This window comes from Mustela erminea, chromosome 11 (genome assembly GCF_009829155.1).
Source record: "Mustela erminea isolate mMusErm1 chromosome 11, mMusErm1.Pri, whole genome shotgun sequence".
Lineage (NCBI taxonomy): Eukaryota > Metazoa > Chordata > Mammalia > Carnivora > Mustelidae > Mustela > Mustela erminea.
In genome coordinates this window covers 71525214-71547114 of record NC_045624.1, presented here as the reverse complement: position 1 = coordinate 71547114, position 21901 = coordinate 71525214, and the positions used below count along the sequence as shown (strand labels likewise).

The 21901-nt window shown below is 34.2% G+C and overlaps 1 protein-coding gene across 7 annotated transcripts in view; it reads left to right on the top strand.

Annotated features, from left to right (window-relative positions):
• AKAP9 (A-kinase anchoring protein 9) overlaps positions 1 to 21901 on the top strand; it is a 194756-nt gene that overhangs the window by 73813 nt on the left and 99042 nt on the right. For 6 of the 7 annotated variants that reach the window (XM_032305898.1, XM_032305897.1, XM_032305899.1 and 3 more), the window contains 9 exons: positions 226 to 279; positions 645 to 815; positions 1536 to 1691; positions 2551 to 2748; positions 8354 to 10741; positions 14723 to 14936; positions 17028 to 17107; positions 20003 to 20141; positions 21028 to 21113. In XM_032305898.1, the coding sequence (XP_032161789.1) occupies positions 226 to 279; positions 645 to 815; positions 1536 to 1691; positions 2551 to 2748; positions 8354 to 10741; positions 14723 to 14936; positions 17028 to 17107; positions 20003 to 20141; positions 21028 to 21113 (3486 nt within the window). The remainder of the gene's footprint in view (positions 1 to 225; positions 280 to 644; positions 816 to 1535; positions 1692 to 2550; positions 2749 to 8353; positions 10742 to 14722; positions 14937 to 17027; positions 17108 to 20002; positions 20142 to 21027; positions 21114 to 21901) is intronic. The other variant, XM_032305901.1, reaches the window with a different exon arrangement.

The window sequence follows — 21901 nt, the reverse complement described above, 5'->3', positions numbered from 1 at the left end:
TGTTTTCTGCATTGTAAGCACTCAAATGTTTTGGGAATCATTGGCATTTGAAATGATCATAATATCTTTTTAGATTTAAATTTAATCATTGTGTCTGTTTTTGCCAATGAGGCATTTTCTCTGTGCATAAGATATGCGTGAATACAGTTAGCAGAAATGTAACTGTTAGCTTTAAATAAAATTCTCTCTAAAATCATAATATATCAGGAAATTGTTTTTGTACAGGTAAATGGTTGCAGTTTTGTGGTGAGAACAGAAAAGCCTACAAATTTATTAAGGGTACAGTATTTAAAACTCTCACGATACTAATGTTTTACACTATTTAAAACCATCTGGCTCACTAACAAAGCTTTTTCCTGCATGTACTTCTTTCTGTGTGTGATTTCTAAATGCTTTTAGTGTTTAACAAAACAAAATTAGCCACCTTTTGTTGTTATAAAAGCTCAATTGTAACAGATTTCACAATATACTGTTTTTGCTTTTAAGGTTATATCACAGTAATAACAAAGCAGTTGTCATTCCTGTAAACTCTGAGGTGATAAGCGATATTTTAAACTGCGTTTTGCTATGGAATTCCGTGTTTAAATCCCTCTTCCTGAGGAATGTTATTAGTATGAATTATTAAAAATTTCGGATTGATTTAGGAAGAAGAATTTGGTGCTGATGATTCTTATTCTGAACATGGAGCACAGTACAATCAGACCCACCTAGAGATGATGGAAAATGAATTGGCTGGCAAACAGCATGAGATTGAAGAGCTGAACAGAGAACTAGAAGAAATGAGAGCCACCTATGGGAGTGATGGACTGCAGCAGGTATGTGTACTTTTGTTTTTGTTTTGTTACTGAGACAGAAATAAGAAATTTGAATGATCATGTGTGTACATTCTTTAAAGATGAGGTTTTTAAATAGTAACTTAAGTCATCTCATCATACATGTCCTTATATATACCACAAACAACCTTGCTTAATTTTTTAACTTTATGAGATAGCTAGGCTGACATCACTTTGGTAGGATAGGTGTTTCTATAATCAGCCGGAGAGAAAATTATGGTGCAAACCACATCAGAATATGATGACCTACACTCATTAAAAATGTCAGCGAGTCCTTGTAAAAGTAAGCGTTTGTGGCAGTCAGTTATAAAAACAAAGTGGAAAAGGCCATTGATGAGGATGACAGAATACATTTCAGTTTCATCCTCTCCAGAAACAAGTGAGAATTGAACAGGTCTATGGTGATGTTGCCTAGGAACAGATTGGGACATTCCTAAATATAATGGCACTTGTCCTTCTAGAAGCAGATACAATGGATAAGTTAGACCTAGTAATTTTTTTAAAGTTGATTTGGAATTAAAGCCCATTTCTGCAAGCTGATCTTTCAGATATGGACAAGAATAGATAAGGTTACTTAAAAATTATCATAATTCTGTCAGTGCATTTTGAATATTGTTTTTGAAGAATAGTTACCTATAGTAGTAATCAATTTTGTTTAAAAAAATAAGTGTGGCACTTTTTATTTTCACTGATGTCTTTTAGTTACAAGAATTTGAAGCGGCTATTAAGCAAAGAGATGGCATCATAACCCAGCTCACTGCTAATTTACAACAAGCAAGGAGAGAAAAGGATGAGACAATGAGAGAATTCTTAGAGTTGACAGAACAAAGTCAAAAGTTACAGATTCAATTCCAGCATGTAAGTATTACTAATAGAACAAAATTATTAGATTTTTAGTAATGAATTATTTTAAAGTTAATTTTCAGAACAAATTTAAGTTAGTTTAAAATGGATTTGCTTATTATGTATCATGTTGTAAATATGTGAATACCTGTTGTTACATTAACCCGAAGTTTAACTCCTAGTTCTTGCTTGGTTTCTTGCTGTTATTTTCTCTGTACTTCTTCCTTGTCTATATATTGAAAACCTACAAAATCTTTTAAGTTTGATTGGGTGGATTTTTGCAGAAATTAACATGTAGTCACATCTACCTTTTGCCAACCTTGCTATGATTTTATTTTAGTTTCCAAAAGGGTAACTAGACAGTGTTCCATTTGCCTTTAATCAGAGCTGTAAGAATCTAATAGTATTAATCAAGTTTCTGATGGCAAGTACAGAAAATAATTTAAGGTAGCTTAAGCAAAAAGAATCTAATGTAAGAATACAAGCTTATCTAAACAGAATGCAAGGTGAAGAAGATAGAATCAGACATCCAAAAGGGATTAGAATCACAAATTGGAAAATCATCTGGAATTCAGGAAGTACTGTTTTTTAGTCTTCATTTCTTTCTGCATGTTTGCCGTAGTCTTGGCTATCTCACTAGACTACCTTCTCTGCTTTACGGTGGGAAAGATAATCGTATTGGTTCGGCTTGGATCTTATTGATCAGCCCACAGTCATCTGATAAGCTATGGCAGTATGTTTACTGGAGTTTCAAGCCTATGAATCTAGCAGATTTCCCAGAGAGCAGTTGTGGCCCAAGTAATACCCTAAAAGGCATCTCTTCTTGGTGCAATCTCTTCAGAATTTAACTTGGAGGTTTCTTTCTGTTTTCAAGTTACAGGCTAGTGAAACTCTAAGAAACAGCACTCACAGTAGCACAGCTGCAGATTTACTACATGCGAAACAGCAGATCCTCTCTCATCAGCAACAGCTGGAAGAACAAGACCATTTATTAGAAGATTATCAAAAAAAGAAAGAAGACTTCAAAATGCAAATTAGTTTCTTGCAAGAGAAAATTAGAGCATATGAAATGGTATGTTTATTTTAAGGAAGTCAGCCAATGTGTAACAGCTATATAATTGAAGTTTTTTATACAACTGTTTATCCTTTTTATTATGTACATGAATTACAAAATTTCATAATTAAGAAAAGCTCTTTAAGTATGCAAAACAACTTTCAAAAGCAATTGGGAGTCTCATAATAATAGTTTTTAAGATAATATTCATTACTGAGTTCCTTTGGAAGTGATCAGCCTATGTTAAAGTGAGTTCTCAGGAGAATCTAAATTTATAAACAGAATATTCCATTCTTATTGTTTTTTCACCTAAAGATATTCCTGCTTACTTTACCAGTAAAGTGATTACTTTATAAAGAATTATAAAGTAATCTTTATAAAGATTATAAAGAAATACTAAAGATATTTCTACTCACTTTACCAGTAATGAAATTCTGAAAATATTTCCATGACAAAATGAAATTTTCTGGATTTTAATTAGAAAAAACTACAGTAGAGTCTCTGTTTATGGTAGTTATGTTTTATAAAGTTGCCTAGAGCTCTTACTTAGCAAATAAGTGCTCATAAGGAAGAAAAGGAGGAAATATTATTTTAAATGTTTATATTTGTTTATATGTATATACATACATACATATATATGCATGTATGTGTTTATACACGGGCACACATATATCCTAGGGACTATATTTATATATTCATATATGGATATGTACACACATAACATATCTCATAGATTATAATCTTAAATCCTAAAAACAGTTCATCCTGGTAGATTATATTTTGTTTACTTTCAAAAGAGAAAATGCTATTCCAAGTGCTAAGTTACTTGGCCTGAGGCTGCCCTGCTGATACCTGTCAGAGTTGTGATTCAAACCTCTATAGCAGGCCCAGAACCATATTTCTTGTGCTATACTGCACTGCCCCCTGTAATCTCCATCCTCTTCTCCATCCTTGCTCTCCTAATGAGTGAAAACATGAAGTCAGAGTGTAATTGTGTTGTTCAACGTCAACTTTGGAAGCATACATATCCAGCAACTCAAATTTTTTGCTGCTCTATGCATTTCTATAAATGACTTTGAGTATTGATTTTGGATTACAAATAAATTTTAGCAAGAAGATGGATTTGCAAGTAGGGAGTCTGAATAATTAGGACAGACTGTATATATAATATTGTACTTATTACAAACTTAGTTCTTCTGCAAGAAGTTGAGAAGTAACGAAGACAAAAATATTGTTTAGATTATAATAAAGTTATTTGCTAGTATTTGTTTTTGTTTACCTGGCACCAGGCAATATTCAAAGCATCTTACACATATTAACTCATTGAATTATTGTAATAACTTTATGAGATAGAGGTTCTGTCATCGCCCCCATTTTACAGATGAAGAGATCAAGGCAAAACAAGGTAAGGTAAATTGCCTAATCAGACAGGTAATGGTTGGTAGAGCCACATTTCAAACCTAGGCAGCCTTATTCCAGAGACTATACCCTTAGGAAAATATGAAACATACAAATTTAAGATACTGAAATTATGAAATGGTATGCTTTACAACCAATGTAACTAAAAATCTTTAGATAGGTGTTTACAGAACACCTATTTTGTACCAGCCTCTTGCACAAGATAACGATGCCTAAAATTTGCCCTTTTCTTCACCGGACCTCATGGTTTAGTTTGGCACATACACAAGATCGCACAAAACAAGGGCAAACATAGATAAAAAGTGTTTTGAGTAGGTCTGACTTTATAAGGGAAGTGACTCAGGATGGCTTTAGGGGTAGATGATATTTGAGGCAGGTCTGTAAGTTGGAATAATTTCTCTATAATTATATTTTATTTTCTCAGCAGTAGGCATAATGTGTGGCACATTAGCAGCTAATATTCATTTGGTAAATAAGCAAATACATTATGAGTCTGAGCTGATTGATAGGAAGGACTTTTTTTTTTTTTTAAGATTTTATTTATTTATTTGAGAGAGAGAGCACAAGCAAGGGGAGAGGCAGAGGGAGAGGGAGAAGCAGGCTCTCCACCGAGCAGGGAGCCTAACGGGGGGCTGGATCATGACCAGAGCCAGAGGCAGAGGCCTAACTGACTGAGGCACCCAGGCGCCCTGGAAGGACATTTTAGATAAAGGATGGACTGTATATAAACATCCAGGCTGACCCATGTTAAAAAGGTCTAGGTAGAAAAAAATAGTTTAACTAGAAATAGTCTTTGAAAGTGAGTCTTTACAGGAGGAAGTGTAGAAAGGTAGTCTAGGCCTAGTTGGAAGAGCCTATAAGTTGGATTTTATTAGTATTTATTATATTCAGTAGGCAGTGTTATTTGAAATTACTTTAATTTCCCCCTTTTTTATCCCCACTTTGTATGAATCCCCCTGAGTAGTAGTTCCACCAGTGCACTTGAGGGACTAGTGCATTAGGGTGATAGTTGAAACTGTCATGGTCCCCTAGACAACTACACTTTTTTAAAAAAAATTATTTTATTTTATTTCTTTTCACTATTCCATAATTCATTGTTCATGCACCACACCCAGTGCTCCCTGCAATATGTTCCCTTGATAATACCCACCACCAGGCTCACCCAACTTTCTACCCCTCTCCCCTCCAAAACCCTCAGTTGTTTCTTAGAGTCCACAGTACTCTTATGGTTTGTCTCCCCCTCCGATTTCCCTCAACTCACTTCTCCTTTCCATCTCCCAATGTCCTCCATGTTATTCCTTATGCTCCACAAATAAGTGAAACCATATGATAATTGACTCTTTCTGCTTGATTTATTTCATTAAGCATAATCTCTTCCAGTCCCGTCCATGTTGATACAAAAGTTGTGTATTCATCCTTTCTGATGGAGGTTTGATACTCCATTGTATATATGTATATATTTGTCCGTTTAAGGGCATCTTGGTTCTTTCCATAGTTTAGTGACTGTGGCCATTGCTGCTATAAAATTTGGAGTACAGATGGCCCTTCTTTTCACTACATCAGTATCTTTGGGGTAAATACCCAGTAGTTGCAGGGTCATAGGGAACTCTAGTTGTGTGTGTGTATGTGTGTGTGTGTGTGTGTGTGTTTAATTTCTTTTCAGTGTTCCAGAATTCATTGTTTATGCACCACACTCAGTGCTCCTTGCAATACGTACCCTCCATAATACCCACCACCAGGCTCACCCAACCCTGCCCCTCCAAAACCCTCAGCTCCATTTTTTTCTCGAGTCCACAGTCTCTCATGGTTCATCTCCCCCTCCAATTTCCCCCAACTCACTTCTCTCCATCTCCCCATTAGACAGCTATACTTGATTCCAGCCTCATTCTCATTGTCTTTAATCCTCTGAACTTCCCATGGTATAGTGGTCACAGGCAGAAAGTCCGTTATTCCCCACTCCCTCAGGTCTTGTTTCCAGAAACAAAGGGATTGTATCTTCGACCATAGAGCTGTCTTTTGCAACAGAAAATAAATATTTTAAAACCTTATATTTTGAAATAAACAGTACTAAGAAAAATGAGCCATGATTTTGTATTATTTCACAATTGAATGAAGAGTTGTCATTGTTTGCCATTATATCACATACTGGACAATTCTGAATTAAAGTTTTTATGAGGGTTCCTCCCCCAAACTGAAAATCAGGAAATAGAAGTATTGTAGATTTTACAATGTTAACATTTCAAGACTAATTACTTATTTAATAAATCAACTGAAGTTGACCTTTTGAATTAATTTTACTTTCTTACAGATTCCAAATGCATTATAGACACTTTCTAGTATATAAATGTATCGCATATGTACATAGCACAGAGAGCATAAAACACATTAATATATTTATTTTCTTTCAGCTTCAAGCATATTCCATGACAGAAGAAATACTACATTTATTTTGCAGATGAAAACACTGAGATTTAAGAGATTAAACTGATTTAAATGTCATATTGTAGTATAGAAATTAAAGTCAGAAGGCTCAGCTCTTGGTGTAATAACTTAATGGCGAAATTGAATGGAATATAGGATGACCAGGAAAAAAGTATAGAATTTTGCTCAAGAGACTTCACAGAAGGATATTCATTGCCTTAATTTATATAGTGCAGAATCTGACCTTTGACTTGTAGGCTGAGAAGTCTGGTTTTTATCTTCTATCAACTGAGTTTTGAACTACCTCTGAGATAGGCTTAGGTTTTTCAATTTGAAGAGGCTAACGTTTAAACCTTGAATATAAGAGTATTAATTTACAGTGAGAAATAATTATCACAGAGACCTGTATACTTCAAGTTCATTGGATTTTACTTTCTTTCCATGAGCAAATGAATTTGAAAAGCCAAATAATAACAGGAAATTGTTTGTTTAGTGAGCATGAGATTAAAGGATATTGGAGTCAAATGTTCTGTAGCATTAGGCTATGATAACTCGATGTATCATCTCGCAGTAGGAAAGTCATGTTTGTGGATTGAAATTCTTAAATTCTGTTTGCTACAACCCCTTACATTGCTTTCTACATTAGATATGGTTTTCCCAGAGGGATCAGAATTTTCAGCCTCAAGGCACCTTGATTCTCTTCTCTGGACGAGAAGCGTACTTCTCGTATGGATGAAATGAGTGGTGCCAACTCTCTGAGGCTTTCCTTTCTCTAGACTTAAAATTTTTTCTTTAGAGATGTGAGTACATTCATTCAGGCTGCCTTTAAATCCTCTTGGCCTGGGACTGTTGTCTCAGTAAGGTGATTTTACTTACCTACTTATATTCTGTTCCACTTGTTGGAACGTTGTACTTTCTTTGTACTTGGGACCTCGCCCTAAACTATTTAGGAAACTAAGAAACAGAACTTTCTTTCTAAGGCTTCTGCTTAACTTCTTTATGCTATACCACTCTTATGAATGATTGTGATTATGGATGTACCTTGAGCTATGTCCTAGATTTAGGCTTGTATACAGTTCCAAAGTAGAGGCCCAAGTCAGAACGAGAAGAAGATATCTGTCCTGCTTTCAAATTTCTGTTCAAACCCAAAGTCTAGGATCAAGTGAATGTGCCATAAATGGTATAGTGGTCTTACATGTTATTCGAGATTTAGCCACTTATGTGTTGGATATCTCTAAATTTCTAATTTTACTTAGCCACAGGAATGAAGCTAAGGCAGACCCATAGGAAGCTGTTTTTGTTGTTGTTTTAGTCTTTTCATAGCACTTGCCCATCAAACACCTTCAAGTCACTAGAATACATGGAAGGAATCTTGAGTTATATTTAAGACTTTGTTCTGGAGTTATAAAGAGTACATAGTACTATAGCTACAGAAAATACTAAGTTCTTAGAATGTTCATCAGTTAATAAGAAAGATGAAAATGTAATGGCCTAGACATTTTAATCCTACTAATTTTGAAATTAATATTTTTAACCATAGCAGTGTAAGAATTTCTTTCAGGAAGACCAACACTGCTGTAGTGTTTGCTCACAAATAGTGTTGGGTACACAAGTCTTATCTCATTGACTTGGGAAATATTAAGGGGCAAGGCTTGCAATTACTTTTTATAGAATTTTGAACAAAAACAGACGTTTCTCAGTCTTCTGGTATTGAGGTTAAACAATGTAAGTTGCCAGGAACTAAAAATGCCATTTTTATGTTTTCGTTTTTTTCTTTCTAAAGGAACAAGACAAAAAAGTAGAAAGCTCAAAGAAAGAAATACAGGAAAAGGATACAATCATTGAAGAATTAAATACAAAAATAATAGAAGATGAAAAAAAAACTGTAGAGCTAATGGATAAAGTCACAGCTGCTGATAAATTACTGGAAGAATTACAAGAACAGGTTGTACAAAAGAACCAAGAGATTAAAAACATGAAATTAGAGTTGACTAATTCCAAGCAAAAAGAAAGACAGTGTTCTGAGGAAATAAAACAATTAATGGGGACAGTTGAAGAACTTCAGAAGAAAAATCATAAAGATAGCCAATTTGAAACTGATATTCTACAAAGAATGGAACAAGAAACACAAAGAAAATTAGAACAGCTCCGGGCAGAGCTGGATGAGATGTACGGGCAGCAGATAGTACAGATGAAACAGGAGTTAATAAAACAACACATGTCACAGATAGATGAACTTAAAATACGACATAAGGGAGAAATGGAGAATACTTTAAGATCATGTCCAAGTATTACAGTTAATGAAGATCAAATAAAGTTAATGAATATGGCAATAAATGAACTGAATATAAAATTGCAAGATACTAACTCTCAAAAAGAAAAACTCAAGGAAGAATTAGGTGTAATTTCAGGAGAAAAGTCTGTGCTACAGAGGCAGCTTGAAGACCTTTTTGAAGAGTTGAGCTTTTCAAGGGAACAGATTCAGAGAGCTAGACAGACAATAGCTGAACAAGAAAGTAAACTCAGTGAAGCACACAAGTCCCTTAGTACAGTGGAAGATTTGAAAGCTGAGATTGTTTCTGCCTCGGAATCCAGAAAAGAACTAGAATTAAAACATGAAGCAGAAGTTACAAATTACAAGATAAAACTTGAAATGTTAGAAAGAGAAAAAAATGCTGTATTAGACAGAATGGCTGAATCGCAAGAAGCTGAATTAGAGAGGCTGAGGACACAGCTTCTGTTTAGTCATGAAGAAGAACTTTCCAAACTAAAAGAAGATTTAGAAATTGAGCATCGAATAAATATTGAGAAACTTAAGGATAATTTAGGCATTCACTACAAACAGCAGATAGATGGCTTACAGAATGAAATGAGTAAAAAGATAGAAACCATGCAGTTTGAAAAAGACAGTTTGATAACTAAGCAGAATCAATTAATTTTAGAAATTTCAAAGCTAAAAGATTTACAGCAGTCCCTTGTGAATTCAAAATCAGAGGAAATGACTCTTCAAATCAATGAACTTCAAAAAGAAATTGAAATACTCAGGCAAGAAGAAAAGGAAAAGGGTACACTTGAACAAGAAGTTCAAGAATTGCAACTTAAGACTGAATTATTGGAGAAACAAATGAAGGAAAAAGAGGATAACCTTCAAGAAAAATTTATACAACTTGAAGCAGAGAACAACACTCTTAAAAATGAAAAGAAAGCCCTTGAAGACATGTTGAAAATGTATACTCCTGTTAACCAAGAAGAAAGATTAATATTCATGGATCCCATTAAGTCCAAATCCCAAGATTGTAACTGGCAAAAAGAAATAGAAGTACTTACTGAGGAAAACAAGGACCTCAAGAAACAATGTATTCAGCTAACTGAAGAGATTGAAAGGCAAAGGAACACTTTTTCATTTGCTGAAAAAAATTTTGAAGTTAACTATCAAGAGTTACAGGAGGACTATGCTTGCCTTCTCAAGGTAAAAACTGACTTAGAAGACAGCAAAAACAAACAAGAAGTAGAGTATAAAAATAAGCTTAAAACACTTAGTGAAGAGCTTCATCATTTGCAAAGAATAAATCCAAGTATGGTAAAAATGAAAAGTTCAGTCTTTGATGATGACAAAACTTTCATAGGAGAATCACTGGAAACCGGTGAGGTCGTTGAGAAAGATACAACAGAACTTATGGAAAAACTTGAGGTCACCAAGCGAGAAAAGTTAGAGCTGTCGGAGAGATTGTCTGATCTTTCTGAACAATTAAAACAGAAACATGGTGAGATTACTTTTCTGAGTGAAGAAGTAAAGTCTTTAAAGCAAGAGAAAGAACAAGTATTATTGAGGTGTAGAGAGTTAGAAATCATCATTAACCATAAACGGATAGAAAATGTAGATGTGTGTGATGTTCAGTTAGACTCTTTAAAAGATGGTGTTGTGACTATGACAAGCAAGGATTCTGGAGGATCAGTTTCTAAAATAAATAAAGATTTTGTTGAAGAATCAAAAATAATGGAGGAAGATAAAATTCCTTTTGAAAATAGGACTACTGGAAAAGAAGGCAAGCAAGAACAGTTGTTTTTGGATCACTTGCCATTAATGACAAATGGATCATCACTTGGGACAGCTGAACCAAGTAGAAATGATAAACTTCAGTGGGAACTCAGTGTACTTAAATCAGAACAGGTATGTTTATATATTTATATGTATAGATGCTAAAACATAGTGAAAATGTATAATTCATGCAAAAAATGTTTCATCTTCCTAAAACAATTAATTTTACAAAACAATGAAAATGAACCCTAATGTAATTCTCATTAGGGCCTATCAGCTATTATTTTTGTTGTTGTTAAGATTTTATTTATTTGTCAGAGAGAGAGTGAGTGCACAAGCAAGTGAGCACAAGCTGGGGAGTGGCAGGCAGAGGGAAAAACAGGCTCCCAGCTGAGCAGGGAGCCCAATGCAGGACTCAATCCCAAAACCCTGGGACTGTGACCTGAGCTGAAGGCAGACGCTTAACTGACTGAGCCACCCAGGTGCCCTAGCTGTCATTGCTTTTATCTCTTTTCTTAAACACTGTTGGCTTTCCTTCAGTTAATTTATGTTATATATTCTGTTAAGGAAATAAAAACATGGGAATGGTTTCATACTTTCTTTGGAAAGGCAAGAATTTCAGTAACTTGGTAGAGAAGCTGAGCTTTAAAAAAGTTATTTTGTAATATTTTGTTGTAATCTCAAAGCTTGGTTTCAGCATTTTGTTTTATTTTAGTGTTTTCGAAGTTCCACAACTAAAAATTAACTCTTAAACTTTTCAGTACCTTATACTTATTTATTCAGTAGTTACAACACTGTATTTCCTTGAAAAAAATCTCAGGGCACCTGGGAGGCTCAGTTGGTTGGGCATCTGCTATAGCTCAGGTCATGATCCCAAGGTCCTGGGTTTAAACTCCTCTTTGGGCTCCCTGCTCAGTGGAGAGCCTGCTTCTTCCTCTCCCTCTGCCTGCTGCTCTCACTTCTTGTGCTTGCTTGCTCTCTCAAATAAATAAATAAAATCTTTAAAAAAAAAAAAAAGAAAAAAGAAAAGAAAAAGAAATCTCAACTTAAGTCCTAGGATTCTCTCAGAGTACTGTATAAAGCTGAAGGGGCAAAAAGTATTAATTCTAACTATAACTAAAGAATGCATATAATGAGTAATAATCATTCTTGACAGTTTGTATTTATCGGATACTGATATTAGAAATAACTGGATTATGGACATTGGGGAGGGTATGTGGTATGGTGAGTGCTGTGAAATGTGTAAGCCTGATGATTCACAGACCTCTAGCCCTGGGGCAAATAATACATTATATGTTAATAAAAATAATTTTAAAAAATGAAATAACTGGAAAATTCCTCTAGGTATCTTGTATAATGCTGCTAAGTAAAATTTTGTTTCTTAATTTATGCAACAGATATTTATTGATTCTCTAGTCAGGTATAGGGTATGCTAGTAAGCAAGAGACCAAAAGAGTTTCTTTGAGAACAGGAATATATTCTAGCCAGGGAGGCAGATAGTAGACAAGGGAACAAGTAGAGTAGTTAGAAGAAGTGGTAGGTCCTATAAAGAATGATAGGTAGTGGTGGTGGCAGCATTAAATAGGATAGTCAGGAAAGTTCTCTCAGAGGAATTGATATTTGAATTGAGATCTGAAAGATCAAGGGGGAGCCTACCACATGTAAATTAGAGCAATTGTGAAGACTTAAATGAGTTTCAGGAACTGAATGAAGGTGTGTTTAGTTGAGTTTGAAAGCAGGAGAGTGGAAGAAAAAGAGTGAAAAAGAAAGAAGAGACAAGATCTTGGAGAGCCTTACAGACTTGGTAAGAAGTTGAGATTTTATTCTGTATACAGTGGGAAGCCTTTGGAAAATGTTCTCTTTCTATTTCTAAAAAATACATATCTTATGATGGAGTTACATTACAATAAACCTATTGCAAATTGAAGTATCTTAAGTTGAAAATGAAGTTAATGCACTTAACCTACTGAACATCATAGTTTAACCTAGCCTACCTTAAACATGCTCAGAACACTTATTACATTAGTGTACAGTTGGGCAAATCATCTAACAGAAAGCCTGTTTTATAATGAAGTGTTAAATATCTCATTAATTTATTGAATACTAAAAGTAAAAAACAATGCTTGAATGGGTAAAAATGGTTGTAACTTTATTGTTTGTTCGTCCTCATGATCATGTGGCTGGCTGGGTGCTATGGCTCCCTGCTGCTGCCCAGCATCATGAGAGAGTATCCATATGGCCTGTTTAGCCCAGGAAAAAATTAAAATTAAGAATTTGAAGTATAGTTTCTATTGAGTGTGTATCACTTTTACACTTTACATTATAAAGTCAAGAAATCCTAGGTCAAACCATTGTAAGTTGGGGACTATGTGTATTTACATTTATGATCTTTTATCAAATGTAAAGATATTTTACATTTTAATAACCTAAATAGAATTTAAAAATTCAGTTTGCTAACTGTGAATGCTTTGTTAAATATCTGGCATTGTCTTCAAAAGCATGATGTGGTTTTTAACTTAATTACTCCTAAAAACACCAGAGATCATTTAGATTTTTTAAAAAGACATTGAGAGAGGACCTGAATTTGAAACTATCAAAATGGTCAAATTTTCTCAGTAAAAATATTTTTTTCCCTGCTAAAGACATTTTCATTGATGTTCAGATATCTTCTCCTTGACATTAACTTACATAAAGGAAGGCAAACCTGTATACTGTCCCTTCCCAGTTGTCACTACCAAGACAAATCTATCAGTGGATAGGGGAGTAAAATATGTGTGTGTAAAAGGAAGCTTACAGAAGAAATAGATAATTTATACATTAGTAACATCTCAGAACAAACTGTGTATGCTTAGAAATAAAGGTGACTCCCTAAAAAAACCTTGTTCTTATTACCTAGCTACTTGGTTAATAAACATGAAAAGATACTTTCAGCCTTATAAATTGATATAACAAGTTAATATTTTATACCCATCAGATTGGCAAAATGAGTCCTTCGGTAAAAAATGGGGGAGATGAATACTCACATATGCTATTAATATCAATGTAAATTGGCACAATTATATAAAACATAATTTTTAAAAATTTAATACATTTGATGTATATTACCTATGACCCAGCAGCTACATTTCTAGTTGGTTTTCAGTATGGTCTCTGACTAGCAGTATCAGCAGCACTTGAAACCAGGGTAAAATTCAAATTTGAGGGCCCCCCACCAAACTTCCTAAACCAGAAACACTGGGGAAAGGGCCCAGCAGTTTGTTTTAATAAGCAGTCCAGATTATTCTGATGTCTGAGAGTGTTTGAGATCCAGTCTACTAGGAAACACTAGTGTATTTGTATAAGGACATATCTCTAAGAATTTAGTGCAGTATTTTTGAAATATGAAAAAATTAGAAATAATTCAGTTGATCTCCAAGAAGGAAGTTGACAAATTTTCATGTATTCATAGATGCTGTACCATAGTTAAATTAATCTGTGTCTACATGGAATAGATCTCAAATTGAATGAGAACAATTTGCAAAATAAATACCATTTTACATAAATTATGTAAATTCTTAGAAATATAAAATATAATGTATTATTTATAAGTACTGAAAAGTGATAGTATAAGAAATGTAGTGGACTTGTTGCAAATTTTGTGAAAATGTTTGCCTTTGGGGAAGGAGGAATGGGAACATAGTAGATTAAATCTTATTTTCTTTCTAAGCCAAATAAATATGTCGAAAGGAGAGAAATGGGAAAAAAAAGACAAAAGAATTATATTTATTAAATTGGGGTATGAGTAGATAAGTGTTTATTACATTCTTCTTTGCATTTCTCTATATTTAAAATATTTTTAAATGAAAAATAAAGGTGAGGCCATACTAAGCTGTACCATATATCAAAATTTACCATAAAGTTGAGGTAATGACAATATTGTGCTACTTTCCTTGGAAAAGATAGGTAGATCAGCATAATAGAAGTGAAAAAAAATTAGACTTATCTTACATGAAGTTTTAAACTGTAATTTCATGTATTTTCCCCTTGTCAATAATGTAAAAAATAGAAGTTAAATTATTTTAAAATTCTTAATAATTAAAAAATGTTCTAATGTGCACATACATTCACTTTAAGAATGATTTAAGGCTACAGATGGAAGCTCAGCGTATATGCCTCTCTCTGGTTTATTCAACACATGTCGATCAAGTTCGTGAATATATGGAAAATGAAAAAGATAAAGCTCTTTGTAGTCTTAAGGAGGAACTTATTTCTGCCCAAGAGGAAAAGATAAAGGAACTTCAGGAAATACACCAGCAAGAGCTACAGAATATAAAAACACAAGGAACAGGTAAATGATTTCTTTTTTTAAGTTTTTTTTATTTGTCTGAGAGTGAGCAAGAGAGGGAAAGAGCGTACTGAGGGAGGAGAAGCAGACTCCCTGCTGAGTAGAGAGCCTGTTGCTGGGCTCCATCCCAGGACCCAGAGATCATGAACCGAGCCAAAGGCAGACACTTAACAACTGACTGAGCCACCTAGGTGCCCCTGGGTAAATGGTTTCTAAAAAAAAAAATTATAAATGCTATGAAACAAATAAGTATCATTTAGAGCCTACCCACCCTTCCATAATTTTGTCCTTGCCTTAGAACCCATAGAAGAGGGTAACTATACCCCAGTCCTGGATTCATTTGTTCATGTAATCATTGTTCATGTAATCTTTTTTTTTAAGTGCTTGAGAAATCTAAAATCACTGAATCATTTTCCCCCAGAAGTTAGAATCAAGTGGGAAAGCAATATAAAATAATTTCTTAGAAAGCAATAGGATAATTTCTGTAATAGAAGAATGACTAGAAAGAACAGAGAAAGAAAGGAGAAAAGTTTCATAGTTTCTGGAAGAATGAGTGGGGTGGGGCAGCAGGCAGAAGGAGGAGGTTGGAATTTTAGAGAAGGCTCCTGAGTCTTAAACATAGAAGTGTGAGAGATTGTATCCATTTTGGAGAATTGAGAGTTCAAGTTATGAGAGATAGTAGTAGGGAATAAAGCTGGAAAGACTGACAGGAGCTTGATCAGAAAAGGCTTTATTTATATACTCTGACTGAACCATGTGTAAGTCTTTTGCTACTGGTGATAAGACCTATAGGATTTTAAGTAGTAGGAGTAACATTAAAATGTTTGTTTTAAGGTAACATCATGGGGCAAAGTGGAGGAGATAACTATTGATGGGTAAACCAATTAAGCAACTTTGGCAGTAATTCTGCTAATAATAATATTTATAACAGTAAAGTTTAAGAGTTAAAAGAGGTAGGCTGTAGTCTGCAGTAAATAGGAGGAAAAGGGAAAAATTAAGAGTGATCTCTAAGTTTCTAGCTTGGGTAGTTGGATTGAAAATGACTGTAGTCACAAAGAGGATGCAGAGAAGATCTGTGGGGAAAATAATAAATTCAGGTTGCTACATATTGAGTTAAAGAGACCTACTGACTTTAGAAAAGAGTTGTCTTGTAGGTAGTTAAAAATAGAAGTCCAAAACACAAGAGGGAGGTTTGGGTTGATGATAAAGATTTGGTATCAGAAGATCATTTGAGGCCAGAGAAAAGAATGAGATGTCCTGGGAGACTGTAGTTTGGGCCAAAAGACTAAGATGGAACTGTGGGAAGCAGGAACATATAAGGAACCTGAAATAGAAGACTACTTGCAGTTAACTTTTATCTTTAATAATTATTTAATCACTGAATGAATTAGACTTCTTCTGTTCAAGGCATCTCTAGGCTTTCACCCTTGACAGATTTGCTTTTGAGAATGAGGTGGTTCATAAGTTTGTGCAGTTGCTCTGTTGAAGAGAGTAGAATTTAAAGAGTGACTTAAAAAAGAATGCCATAAAAAAAAAAAAAAAAAAGAATGCCATAGTTTTCACTAAAGGAGTTCTTGGGTTTGAATGTAGTAAGATGTTAAATGTTTGTTGTTTTTATTGACATCCTCTTTAGATAGAATCTGTCCAGTGATTTTTAACTACAAGTTAATTAATTGGTCTGCTAATGGTTGATGAATTTAGTTAGTGAGTAGTCACCATCATTTTTTAAATAAAAGAGTATGGGAGATCAGGAAACAATGGAGTATATAGCATGTAGAAAGGGCAGATAATGATTTGTAAAATTCTTATGTCAGTTTTTCATGGATGTATAAATAGGTTATGATATGTGATGTATTGCTTGTATTGGGTAGTAGCAAAAAATTTTGTAAGTCACTGCTTTTTGCCAATTTGTAGCATATAAACAATTTTACACATTATCTGGAACAGTTAACAATGAGCAGTAGAAAGAACTTTGAAAGAAAGAATTTAAAACTAATGTTATTGTAAAGGAAGCTTCCAGTTGATATAGGTTTAATATAATAATAGTACTTAAGTATGTGAATTAAATGTTTAATGCAGTGTCTGTTCTGTTAGGTGGTGAAGCAAAGCCTTTACAAATGCTCATTGGAAAACTACGCAAGGCGGTGTCTGAAGAATGTTCTTATTTTACACAGGTAAGATATTAGTTAAAAAGTCCTTTTAGACAGGAAATGCTAGGCTTCAGAACTGCACTTAAAAAATATTCCCAAGTTTTTAAGTTTAAAATGAACATTTAAATGTTTCCTCATAATCTTTTGAAATAAAATAAATTGAAGTAAATTATCTTAACAGTTGAACAGACAAAATGTATACCTAAGACAAAAAGAAGAGTGGACCAATAAAACCCCAGACAGGTCTGTTTCCTGCCGCTGCCCACTCAGTGGTTGAGTGTATCTGATGACTTTCTTGGGGAGATTGCACAAGATTGCACAAGTGTGAAAGATACAATTTCACACTTCAGACTGCCAAAAACTGAAAACCCTATTTATGCCAGTATAATTATATTTGTGAAGATGGGCTGAAATAGAATCTCTTATATACTGCTAGTGAGAAAGTACTACCTTGAGAAGCAAGTTGACAAGGTTTATTTTTGAAGTTATATACATCCCATAGCCCAAGCATTTGTGCACAACGAGATCTATTCATTGCTTAAGTGTCTAAGTTAAAAATGGGAGGGGTGCCTGGGTGGCTTAGTCCATTAAGCACCTGCTTTCAGGTTGGCCTGTGATTCTTGGGTCCTGGGATTGAGCCCCGCATTGGACTCCCTGCTCAGTGGGGAGCCTATTTCTCCCTTTCCCTCTGCCTGCTGCTCCGCCTTCTTGTGCATGCTCGCTCACTCTCAAATAAATAAATAAAATCTTTGTAAAAAAATAAGTTAAAAATGGGAGACAGCTCTGATTACTGTGAATAAGGGCAATAAATTGTGTTATCTCCATGCAGTAGAACTCCATTTAGTAGTGTTTGATATCTGTATTAATATCAGTAAATCTCAAAAAAGTATAAAGCTTGTATGCTTGATTACTTACCTCTGGGTAAAGGGAAAGGTGAATAAAATGGGTAGGCAGTACTTAAAACAAAGAGCTTCAAATCTCTATGTACTGTTCAGTTTCTTTAAAAAGACATGGAGATAATGTGAGAAAATATTACTGTTTGTTTAAGTTAGGTAATAAATTATTTTTTCTGCATATTTGAAATAGTTCAAAATTTAAAATACATGCTTTGGCTTGTCCCTGATTTCTTCCCAGGCTTTTGTATTTATAAACTGAAGGGGGGGAGACAGTGGTATTAGTTGGGAGAGGTAGAGCTACCTTACTGATTTTTTTTTTTTTTTTAAAGATGTGTTTATTTGAGAGTGAGTGAGAGAGGTGGGTGGGGGGTGGGTAGAGAGCAAGAGAGAGAATCTTGAGCAGCCTCTGCACTGAGCATAGAGCCCAACCTGGGGCCCCATCTCATGACCCTGAGATCGTGACCTGTGCTGAAGCAAGCAGTTGGACACTTAACCAGCTGAGCCACTCAGGGGCCCCAATTCTGATTTCCTATAATATTGTTCAAAAAGTGAGAACTAAGCCCAGCTAAGGCCTATCTTCCTTCAGCTACTCAGCAATCTTCACCTCCACCTCTGCCAAAGGGTTCAGACATTGTCCTTGTGTATCTCTTGTTGGTAGCAAATAATGGAATGAGGGCCCAAATCATAGTAGTTCATTTATAAGCTGACATTACATGTTCCTTCCTTTTTAGTTGTCTTTACCTGATTGCTCATCTCAAGTTAAAATGTGAATCAGCTTGTTCTAAGAAAGTGTTCCTCTGGGATTCTTCATGAAACGTGGTTTTGTCACTAATTGTTGATGTTGCCATGGACTAGTTAACTTCATCTTTTTGAGTGTTTCTTCATCTGTAAATGGGGTTTCTATCAGCTCTAACATGACAAAATTCCATCTTAGGAACTGTGCTGAAAATTTAATAAATTCAATTATTAATTGACAGTATATTTAACTTTTAAGCAAATCTCAAAAAATAAGGAATAATAAGCAGTTTGGTTTTTAAGTCTAGAAGTTAGAGGTTGTTTCCAGTTGTATGTGAGGCATAGGTGAATCTCAAATGATTGTGGGTTAGGTATTGTTTTTAAATGATGGTAGAATTGTTTGTTGCTCAGGAGAAAAACCAGAATAATGTGTCAAATATTTTTAATTTGTTTGTGTATATAAAGTACAGAATACTACCTTTGTGTTACAGAAGAGTATATGGACATAATCTCCTACATATAATTTCTTTTTTTTTTTTTTTAAACTTACTTATTTGAGAGAGAGCAAGTGAGTATGTTAAGCAGGGGGAGGGGCTGACAGAGAGGAAGAGAATCTCATGTAGACTCTGCACTGAGTCTGGAGCACAACTTGGGGCTTGATATCATGACCCTGGAATCACAACCTGAGCCAGAATCAAGAATTGAACATTTAACAGACTGAGCCACCCAGGTGCCTTCATATATTATAATTTCTGTAGAATTTATAGACTACTTTCTAGTCACCTTTTTTTTTTTTTTAAAGTAAGATCTGTGCCCAGCTTGGGGCTTTACCTCATGACCCCAGGATCAAGAGTCACATACTCTTTCAGCTGAGCCAGCCAGGCGCCCCTATAGGGGTCATCATTTTTTAACTTCTGTCCTTGTCTTCTGGTATTTTTTCAAGGTTGGTTAACATTACAGAGATAACGTCAGTCTAGGATCCAAGCTAGAAAATGATAGATTAAAGTACAAGCTATATTCATTATTAGAAGCAAAAAAATAGTTTAATGCAATTAATATTGTAATTATTTTCCTGCTCTAAGAATTTCATGTCCTATATTAAGGGAGAAAGATCTAGACTTAATCGTTTCTTTTGCACACTGACAGGGTGTATAGAAGAGTGTTTTCCTACTGATTTTTCTGTGCCATTTTGACTGTCTTTTGCATTTAGGAAAATAATGTTTAATGATTTTCAAAGGTAGACATCAACATTTTAATTCTGTAAAATATCTAATTTTGTTGTTAATAGACTTTTTGCAATGTCCTTGGTGAACATAATACTCCTGCTTTAAAATGTGAAGTAAATGTAGAAGAGAGAGAGAGTGCTGGTGTTCACACTTCTGAAAATCAAGAACTAGAATTGCAAGATTATAGATACGAAGTTCAAGGTAATAAAATCTGATCACATTATTTTCTTAAGTCATTTAATGATGAACTTTTACTTTTAATCATGATTTAGTCACTTAATTGGATTCATGAAATCTTATATTTAATACAGATTATTTTTTATTTTTTAAAAAATGCAATAATTGTGATATAAAGAGAACCAAAGATGTCTACAAGTTTCTTGTCTCTTTATCCTTTATCCCTCTACTCCTGTGTTTTTCCCTGTGTAATTTTTTCCTTAATTTTACACCATAGATCCATACCTTTGAAAGTTATTGTATTTATTAAATACATTTATGTCAGTGATTTTTTTTTTTTAAAGAATAAGAAGACCTAAATTATCATTCTTTTTTTTTTTTTTTTTTTAGGCAGAGGCAGGCTGAGAGGCAGGCAGAAAGGGAGAGGGGGAAGCAGGGTCCCTGCTGAGCAGAGAGCCCAATGTGGGGCTTGATCCCAGGACCCTGAGATCACATCCTGAGCTGAAGGCAGAGGCTTTAACCCACTGAGCCACCCAGGCACCCTCCTAAATTATCATTCTTAAAAAGAATCCTATATTTATTTTTACAAACTGTGATCTCAGTTAGTTTTTTGGTATTTTTTTCAGAGGTAACATTTTTTCTATCCCTATCATTTATATGAATAGTGAAAAAAATGTATACAAATTAATGACTACCAAAATAAATTAGCATATTTTAATGTGGAATCATCAAGTTATCTTTCTAGCACATCTTTTACATTAATGAGATTAAAATTTTTGGTAATTAAATATCTGAAGTGTACTTCTAGCAGGCAATTTTCTGAAGTAATGAATAGATAAATAATACTTATTGAAAGAAGCAGACTTTTACTATAAAGTGAAATTATTATAATTGTTTATTTATCATCTAGACTTGCAAGAAAATATGGAAACTCTTCTCAACAAAGTAACAGAAGAATACAATAAACTCTTGGTACTTCAAACACAATTAAGTAAGGTCTGTGAAATGGAAAATGTATTATGTTTTCCTTTATTGTGTTATGTACTATTATGTAAGCTTCTTCATCAACCAAGAATTTCTAAAATAAGTGAACATGATAAAGATGAGGGAAAAGTGACATATTTATAGTATCAGTGAGCTAAAGGAATTTCTGCAAGTTGAATACTTATTTTACCCCTTTAGGGAGTTTTGGAAATCCTGATAAAATAAATATAAAATGTCAGATTGTAAACTTGGCGAAACAGTTGTATTTAATTTTACATACAACAGTTTTAAAGTAGTGGGTCTGTCTGTTTTAGAGAAATATAGAATTAGTGTAGTTGTTAGAACATAGCTAATGTGTTGTATATGTCAAATTTCTTTCAAGTAGTTGTTTTAGAAAGTGTGCACACAAAACTCAGAGTATAGATGGCATAGTATAATTTATTAACTATATCAGGAAAATAAACAGCATATATTGGCAAAGATAAGTGTTGTAATTTTTATGTTGTAGAAAAAATTCCAGAAGGATCTCTTTGACTGTTTGCGATACTTTTGATGTCATTATATTAAGTTGTGTGGATTTAAAAGATTTAGCAGGGAGTGAAAGTTCTATCGGTGATGAGGGATGCTGTAGCTGAAATTCTTGTTTCTCTTCCCCTCCTTCTTTCTTGCTTTCTGTCTTCCCCTATTTCTCCTTCCTCCTTTCCATCATTCCTTTTCTCTTTCTCTTCCTGTGCAGTTAAGCAAACTTCATCTTACCTTTTCTAAAACTTGTGAACCTACTGCAGTATCTTACAGATAAC